General features: G+C 41.5%; 1 protein-coding gene across 3 annotated transcripts in view; it reads left to right on the top strand.

Moving 5' to 3' along the window:
* ect2 (epithelial cell transforming 2) overlaps nt 1–8,323 on the top strand; it is a 44,265-nt gene extending 35,942 nt beyond the window's left edge. For 2 of the 3 annotated variants that reach the window (XM_054790577.1, XM_054790576.1), the window contains 2 exons: nt 1,041–1,591; nt 7,738–8,323. In XM_054790577.1, coding sequence (XP_054646552.1) covers nt 1,041–1,559 — 519 coding nt within the window. In that variant the 3' untranslated portion in view covers nt 1,560–1,591; nt 7,738–8,323. The remainder of the gene's footprint in view (nt 1–1,040; nt 1,592–7,737) is intronic. The other variant, XM_054790578.1, reaches the window with a different exon arrangement.
* Nucleotides 8,324–9,394: the final 1,071 nt, after the last annotated feature.

Raw genomic sequence — 9,394 nt, 5'->3', positions numbered from 1 at the left:
CACACACACACACACACACACACACACACAGACACACACGCACACACAGGTTGCTGATTAAATGTTAGGATTTGTGTACACACCCTGCTGGATAACTGCTGTAAGGGATGCCAAGTGAAGTGTGTAGAATCAGAATTATCTTTATTGGCAAAGTATGATAAGCACAGAAGGAATTTGTTGCCAATAGTTGGTGTCACTCTACTACAAAAAAGAAAAAAAACATGATACACGTGAACAGCAAGCTTGCTGTTTAGGGAGTTAACAGCAAGGGGGGAGACGCTGTCGGAATGTCTGCTGCTGCTGGGTTCCACTGTTCGATGGCGCCTGCCACAGCAGGAGCTGGAAAAGGTGATGACCGTTGGTTGAACTAGTCTGTTTTACCTTGCTTCCAACTCTTCAGTGCCGTATTAAATTAAAGCATTTTAACGTGCTATCCCGGTGAGATATTTTTCGGGGCGTGTTTTGCAGGGTGAAAAATGATCGGAGCGTCTCTAATTATCATCACTCGTCTATATCTCTGTCAGTGTAAACAAGTGAGGATGTGGGTGGGCCATGCAAGGACACATTCATCTGCCAGACGTTTCCAGTTGAACAAAAAATAACCTTTAACATTAAGACTGTAGCCGGTGTAATAACAAATTGTGTGCCGTTTTTGAGTTGTGCTACCTCGCATTACCACAGAGATAGCTCGGCCCACCGACCAAATTTTTTAAGCCAATGCGAGTCAGTATAATTGTCCACCCCTGGGTTAGACATTTGACGTGCACGTTTGAGTGGTACTCAGGAACTAATGTGATTGGTGCAAATGACTATGAAAATGTGCGGGAAGGTTGCAGGAATTGGTCAGAGCTGCGAGCCCGGGCACATAATTTGCCAGGATTGGTTGAGTTTGCTACAATTGGCGCGATTGCAACAAACAAAACCCTGAAGGGTCTGGTAAATGTAGTGAGTTTGCAAAAACGACACATTGTTGTCAGCATCTTTATAATATGAATTAAATTCCCTGCTCCATTTGTCTCCCTTTTTGTTTCGTACTCTAGATGTCTCGCTCTGCCTCCACGTTCAGTTTGAGTGACTCTGCCAAAAGCAGTACCACGGTGCAACGCTCTAACTCTCTGGACCACCCTCCTGTCAGTAGCAGAATTCCTGTCTGTGTTCGTATTCCTTGCAGCCCAGCAAATGATAGCGCTGTCCTCAACGCTGGTATGGACACCCCAGAAAGCCAAAGCCCCTACCCCAGTTACTACCCTAGACACCGGGCTAAATCCCCCATCCTCAAAGCTCAGGCATCAGGCCAACCAACACTTTCAGGCCCCCCTATTTCCCAACATTCTGCCAGTGAAGCTCATCTCAACTCTGCTTCGGTTCCAACGACCCAAACCAGCACTCTGCTCAAGTCAGATCGAATTGCTTGCAGAAAGGCTGTGGAGTTCCAGCCAAAGCTCCCAGCTCCTCGTACCACCGGGAAAATGTATTCTGAGTCGTGTCGGGATGCCCAGATGCCTTTGAACCCTCTCAAAGCAGTCCTGTCCAGTCCTCGAAGAGAGACTCTGCTGTAATCTCCAGCAAAGCCCAGATTCTACAGTTTCATGTGAGCAATTATCTCACAACTATTACAGTTAAGGGTGAAACTAATTCTGTGTTTGCTATGACTTGTGATACTTGCATTTAACACACTTTGTGCCTCAATTGAACGGGAGATTCATTACTACCAGGTGGCATATGATAAGTACACATGTGTTTATCGAACCGTTTGTAGTTAGAAATGAAAGGGAATCTCTTTTGAGGGGTTTCTTTGGGATCATTCTTGGGTCTCTATGGGTGCTAGCTGGCAGGGATGCCAGTGGTGATATTCACTTGGTGGCTGGGCTTTGGTGGCAAGGTGGGCTGGTGTCATTTTCATATTTTACATGTACAGTATGTGACACAAACATTGTGTACTAGCTGCTCTGTACAAGATGGCAAAATCCATTATAGATCAGCATCAAGAAGAATGGAGAGTACATAGTAAAACCAGATCTTGTTTACTGCAGTGTTAACGTAAATAACTATCTACCACAGTTTCCCTCGTCCCATCGCGATAGTGACCGAGACATATAGTCCAATTACAACAACAACAACAACAAAAAACACTGGAAAAAGTAAATTACAAAACTAAACAAAATTGCATTGTATAATGCAAATTTACAACATGAAACGTGTTGACAAAGTTCTAATCCAGGGGTGTTCAAGCACTTTCAGCGGGCGTCTTATACGTGAAAAGAAAATGAGTTTAATATCAAATATATATCAACAAAAATAATAATGATTTAATATAAAAGCATTAATTGAGTGAGAACAATATAATACACAAAGCACAACTACGTGTGGCGCTGTGAACGGGCATGCAGACGGACCCACGTGACACTCAAAACCACAGACGAATAAAAAACGAATGCACATAAGTTCGTCGTTTTCCGCTTACGAGGAGTGGAATTACTTACGCTAGTCATTATGGAGGATAAGACAACAAAATATCAGGAGAATGTTGACTGAAGTGAGTCATGTCTGACGAAATATTCAGATATGTCTGCTTCTCGTCAATGCTCACTTCTGGTCAGGTGATGGCGACGAAGGCGTTTTCAAAAAATACCGTTTCAGGTCACCAGAACGCGGTTTCCGTGTGGATGAGAGGCCGAAACGATAAAATGCTTTGCTGTTTCCGTGTGGCTAGCCCCTCAATATTACGGATGTCAGGTGGCAAGGCTTTCCAGTGTTTGGGAGCAGAGTGGCTGAAAGTGGACTGCTGAGGAGGGCAAATGGCACGGTTAGATTGCAGTATCAGGAGGATCTGAGTAGTAGTTGTCTGGAGTGGCGAGGTGGATGAGGTCAGATAGATAAGGAGGGGAGTAGTTGTGGATCCTTGAAGGTATTCAGGAGGAGTTTGCAATCTTTTCTTTGCCTGACTGGAAGCTTGAAGTTTTTGCAGCATGGGGGTGATGTGATGGAATGAGGTGGTCGTAGTTATGATCTGGGTTATAGAGTTATGGACCAGTTGGAGGGACTTCTAGGGGAGACCAAAAACGAGAGAGTTGCAATAATTGATACAGGAGATAACCAGACTGTGAATGAGGATAAACGATGATGGAGGTGGCAGAGTCAACGAATGTTGCAGATCGTTTGAACCTGGTCATGATGGTATGAGATTGTGTGTGCTACCCAGGATGACACACAAAGAGACTGAGACTAAGGATCTGTCAATGGGGAGGGAGAAATTGTCAACTTTGGATAGTGATGATTTTGGTTTCATTGTAGGAAGTTTGAAGTGAACCAGGATTTTACTGATAATAAGCAAGAGGTGAGGGATGAGGGAGGGAGTGTGGAGTTTGGTTTGCTGGAAAGGTAGCACGCGGGGTGTCCTCAGTAAAGCAGTGGAAGTGGATATTAAATCTGCGGAAAATATTGCCAGGGGGAGAATGCGGGTGATGAAAAGAAGGGGTCTCAGTCCAGAGCCCCGAGGTACATCTGTAGTGACTGTAGAGTCCGACTTGAAAGATTTAAAGTGTATGAACTGAGTGTGGCCTGTGTGATAAGAGTGAAACCAGTCGAAGGTTGTGTGGGTGATGCCAGTGGATGAGTTTATTGAGGAGGATGTGGTGTAGGATGATGAGAATTGGGAGAAGCCAGAGTTGGCTGCAATGAAACTATCGTGATCTATAGGAGTGCACTTGCTGTGCTGGGATGGGGGCGGAAACAGGACTGGAAAATGTCATAGAGGGAGTTTTGAGTTAAAACGAAGTGTAGTTGAGAGGAGACGGGGGGGTTTTTGAGAATTTTGGAAATTAAAGGTAAGTTCAAGATGCCGATGGCGGTGATTTCTGGGCGATCAGGGAGTGGAGAACTTGGAAAAGGTTGGCAGTATGGGAGAGGTTAAGGTAGGGAGAGAGACAAAGGACTTGAATTAGATGAGAATTTTCCCGACTCAGCTACAACACTGGAGATGGGTCTTCCAGCATGACATTGACCCAAATCATGCTGCCATGGCAACAAAGGAGTGGCACAAGAAGGAGCACATTAAGATCCTGGAATGGCCTAGCAAGTCTCTGGGCTTTAATCCCATAGGAAGATCTGTGGAGAATCTTTAAAAAGTATGCGACACTGGTGACCAACTACACGAAACATCCGACCTCTGTCCTTTCTAACAAGGGTTTCTTCAAGTACTATTGGTGTGTTCAGACTTGTGGTTGACTTTCTTTGACTTGACTTTGGCACAGTTGACTTTGGTCCAGATAAAACAAACTCTAGTTTGTTTGCTCTGCTAGCACATTTCATTTGGTCAAGTGTGAATGCAGGACGGACCGCCTGAGAGATTGGTGCTGGTGCGCTTGCAAGTGGACTCCAGTCCATCTCAGCTGGTAAAAATTCCACCATAGAAACACAAGTCCAATGAGGGTATGCAACCCAGAAGACATCATTTTGTTTTGGATGTGTCCAATACACGTTCCAATCAAGGCATTACATTTGAGTGAAACTGAGCAAGTGTGAAAACCAACTAAAGAATACAGAATACCGAACTACATGTGTGAACCACCCTAAGTATGTCTTGTTTGAGGATCAAATACTTGAGGGGCTGACAAATTAATTTATAACCTTAGCTTTTTTCTGGCTTTGTTTTTACAATGTCTCACTCTGTTACAATAACCTTCTCAAAAAATGTTGGATTCTTTATATCTTTGGAAAGGTTGTGAACTTACAAAGACCGCATTTCAGCCATTCTGCATAGCTGAGTGACATTGCAAAGCGTCATACAGGCTCGGACATTGCCTAGGTCAACAAGGTTCATGTCAGTTGTTGGTGGACCAGGACAACCTGATGAGAAGTTGGTGACTGGAACACAACGTTCATGGAATAGAAGAGAGAATGGAACTACTGGAATGCTAAGGAACTACCGGAATGCTACCATTCTAGCAACCCCAGCAAGAGTGCCTATATGCACAGATTGTGGGGAAAACAGATTGAGCTACTGACCTGAGGTACCTGGACCCACTGTGGACAAGACGCCTAGAGGACATCAAGGCAACTCTCAGAGAAGTTAGCAAGCTTTCAGGACAACATGTCTTTGACATACAACAGGCTGCCCATGCCTGAGGCACTAGAGGCCAACAAACCTGTCCTCTCAGCAGTGGATGCTCGCCTACACAATAATTAGAAGTCAGGGGAATAAACAAAGTGTACTCTAGTGACAGGTTGATGACAAGAACTGACCGACCAGGGCTGTGACTGAACAGTACTAGAGTGATACATGGGATAAGGAGGCATCACGTAACAGCAGTGCTCAGTGGCTCGTAGATCTGGGAACATCACACAACAACCTCACAGAACAAAATCCAGTGACCGTCACAAAGGCAGACACCTCAGAAAGAGTGTCAAGTATGAAGAGGAGCTGGACAGCACCAGGCCCAGACGTGATTCACATCCACATCTACCGTCACTTGGGACTGCAAGGCTTGACAAACCAACATGTACACTGCTTGGATCAACGACAAGAAAGTATACGACCAATGATATTGGGGAGTCATTCAGATGTGGGGTGTGGCAGGATTAGAGGAAAAGATAATCACAGTTGAAGGGGTTGAACTACCTAAAGGTTGTTCAGGACAAATACAACTACCTTAGAATTGAAACCATACGGAGGCAGCAAGGAAGTCAGTCACGACCAAATACTCACGGCAAGCGGGGCAGGTTCTGGAAAGTCAACTGAATGAGGGGAAAAACATCCAAGCCATCAACACGTAGGTCCTGCCTGTCATCAGGACACGTCACTGATATCATCTCATCTCTCACATCATAACTGTGTGTAGGGCCCTGTGATTTCTTCGTTAACGGAACCAAAACATCAGTTACTACGTCTTCCTTAATCACACTCTCGGGCATTACAGTTTTTGAAGATTTTGTAGCAATGTGTGCAGTGGTTCACATCCCATTAGAAAAGTTAGCTAGGCTACATCCATTTCTCAATTGCTGGGCAAAATGGCCCAATGATGTATTGCATCAATAAATGTAAGGATTTTTGCATTTAATTAATGAACATTTTATTCACTAATCCAAATAGCACACACTCTGGTAAAATAAGTGCAAAGTGTAACCAAAAAAAATCCAATTCCAAAAAATAAAAATGGAATTTGGGGGGAAAAAACAGAATTTGAGAAAAAATAAAACTGATTTCATATGTGATTCAACGGACATATAAATTACTGTTGACACTTTGCATCGCTCAGTTTGGCTGAAGCTTCTCGACGTTAACATTTAAGAACCATCAAAGGACCTCAATGAGTCAGGACCATAGAGGCGTTCATGCTGACGTGCACGGAGAGGACAGTGCTGATGTCTACAGACAATGACACAGTCATTAACGGGGTTGCAGAAACCAGTGCGCTGCTTAGGCAGCAGTTGATGCTATACACACTGTTGGTGCTAGTTGGAGTTCATTAAAACATCTTAGAAATAAAAACACGATAGCAAAAGTTGACTGTTCTGCAGCATTTCATTTCAACCATGAAAAAAGTGCAGCGGTCTTGGGTGTTAAAGAGATAGTTGGGATTTTTTTACATGAAGTTGTCTGACATCCCCATCAGCAGTGTAGTACATCAACGGCGACTTACCCCCCGCCTGGTCCCCTAAGTCCAGTTCTGGTCGGATTTCGGTGATGAAGAATGTAGTTCCAGGTATTGTCATTCGAAACAGTTCTTTTTTACAGACAAGAGGTGCCATCTCTGGTCTGGTTCAAAAGAGTAATACATTTGCATCGTAAAAATGCCACCTTGAAAAACATCGGACTACACAAATTGCTCGGTGTTATATTTTTCTCCCGCCGTATCCCTGCGCACTATCCCTTCTCCATTCATGTGTATGTGATGAAGATGCTTGCATCTTCTTCCGCTGTGCAACACACACGTAAACAAGATGGCTGCGGCACTACGTTGCGAAGAAGATGCGAGCGTCTTCATCACATTAACAAGAATGGACAGGCGACAGTGCGCAGGGCTACGACGGGAGAAAAATATAATACCGAGCAATTTTGTGCAGTCCGATTTCCTAACATTTTGCCACCTTTGGAGCGCCTAAGACTGTGAATAACTTTTATCTTTGCAAGTAAAAATTCTAAGAAAACTTGTAGAATCCGAGGAATTCTAAGATTTTTCTAAGAATGACGTCACTCTGAGCTATTTTTAGCCAGAGGATGCTTTGTGAATATGGCCCCAGAAGTCGAGCGCAACCCTTAAGGCATCAGGGAGTGAGGTTTATCGGCGTACTCTCGCACAGCTGCATTCGCTGTCAACACTGCCACTACCATGATTGACAGCAACTTGACCCATGTATTTAACTCGCCATGATAAATTTATGTTTTTTACCTTAAAGATATTTTTAACATGAGTGTTTTTAAATGCATTAAAAAGTCACTTTGTCCAAATACCCCCTGACCCCCAAATATTTATGAAGCCTCTAAAGTGAAAGCTGAAAGTCTGCGCTTCCATCACAGCTCATTTTATTCCGACTCATTATCACAAATTGTTATTGTGATGGCCTATAAAGATATCAAGTCATATGGATGCAATTATAGATTGTGGATGTACGCGCCGCAGCTGAGTCAATAAATGTCCTCAGCCCCTATATAAGGACGTACTTTAGTTACAAGCTGAATTTATATTGCAGTGGTTTTTTGTCGCGTCTTTTAATCGTGCTTTTCTCCTCTTCTAGTTTCCAGCACGTCATTCCCCAGTGAATCTACCTTCTATGTTTGAGAGGAAGTACCACACATTCGGTCGATCAAGTACAAGTACTCATCTCTTCTGAGATCCTGCATCGTAGCACCACCAGCCGCACCCCTGATTTTGTCTTCTTTGACTCAGCCTTCATATGTATGTGTGTGTACATATACGGTATGTATTTAGTCTGGTTCTGATTCCTAGTTGCACATCCTTCATGTTATATATACTGTATATATAAATATACTAATCTAGCCTAGTCGTTTCTACTTTATTACTATGTGACTAAGACCCGTAATCTGATATTTGATGATTTTTTTTTTTAACAATCATTAATACTGAAACGGTGCCATTTTTAACGTAAGGAAAATGCAATACAGCCTACATTTTTAATTTCAAGTATTATTTCGGCTTGTGTCTACTGTCTTTCTGTGTATAATTTGTGTGTGTGTGTATTTATTCTTTTAAAATACGTTCTAAGAGTCCTTATTAAACCTAGGCAAACATCTGAAGCTCTTGACTTTTATTTTTCACATTTGTATTGTAATGTTGTCAAGTAAAGTTGATTTCACAGTTCATTATTTTGTATAACCATTTATTGGAGCTCTGCATGCTTTTTTTTTTTCTTCCTCCAATTCAGAATGAGTGCTTGTCTAGTTTTTTCATTTTTCAGTATGGCAATGGTGTACCAAGAAATACATAAGGAATTCAACTGGCATCTAAAGTCTCACACAGCAACACCTTAAACCAAGGGTGTCCAAACTTTCCAGCGAGGGCCACATACTGAAAAATGAAAGGATGCAAGGGTCACTTCGATATTTTGTATATATGCTAAGAAATTATATACCGTTCAAGAAAAAACTGCATCTCAGCTTTCATATAAGTGAAGAAGCATATTACTGTGAATTAGCTCTTTGTTCTTTTTTCCCATCTTTGCCATGTTTTTTTTCTAAATATTTCGACTTTCTTCGTAAATAATTGTGAATTTTTTTCTGATATTGACTTTGACTTTTGTCTGTGCTGATTTCCAAAAACTACTTTATTTTGTTTTGTTGGTTTCTCATATTACGACTTTTTAAAGAATATATATTTTTCTTTAATATTTCAACTCTGCACTGCAAAAATTTAATTTTTCCTGATATTCTGAGTTTATTCTCGTAAAATTGAAACACTTTTTCTCGTTAGAATACACCTTTTTTCTCTTAATATTTTGACTTAATTCTTGTAAAATTATTGCTGTTTTACCATTTCTGCTGTTTTTTCCGACTATTTTTACTTTCTTTTTATAAATTTTCTTCTTGTAATTATGACTTTATACCCATAATATAACTAACAATTTTCCAAAAATTTTAATTTGATTTTGGTTTTAAGTTTTTTTCTTTAATACTTCATCTTTATGCTACTAAAATAATGCTATTTTCTTCTCATACTATTTTGATTTAATTCTTGTAAATTTACGACAGATTTTTCCATTTTTTTCATGATTTCTTTTTGTTGCTGTTTTTTTTTTTTTTTACAGTTTTCTTGTTAAATTATATTTTTAGAACATTTCTCAGGCCAATTAAAAAAACAGCCAGTGGCCGCACCTCGGACATCCCTATTTAATCCTTGAATAAAATATACCGTGAATTTTAAAAATTGGTACCCGG

This window comes from Dunckerocampus dactyliophorus, chromosome 10 (genome assembly GCF_027744805.1).
Source record: "Dunckerocampus dactyliophorus isolate RoL2022-P2 chromosome 10, RoL_Ddac_1.1, whole genome shotgun sequence".
NCBI classification, from domain to species: Eukaryota; Metazoa; Chordata; class Actinopteri; order Syngnathiformes; family Syngnathidae; genus Dunckerocampus; species Dunckerocampus dactyliophorus.
This window is presented reverse-complemented; position numbering and strand designations above follow the sequence as displayed.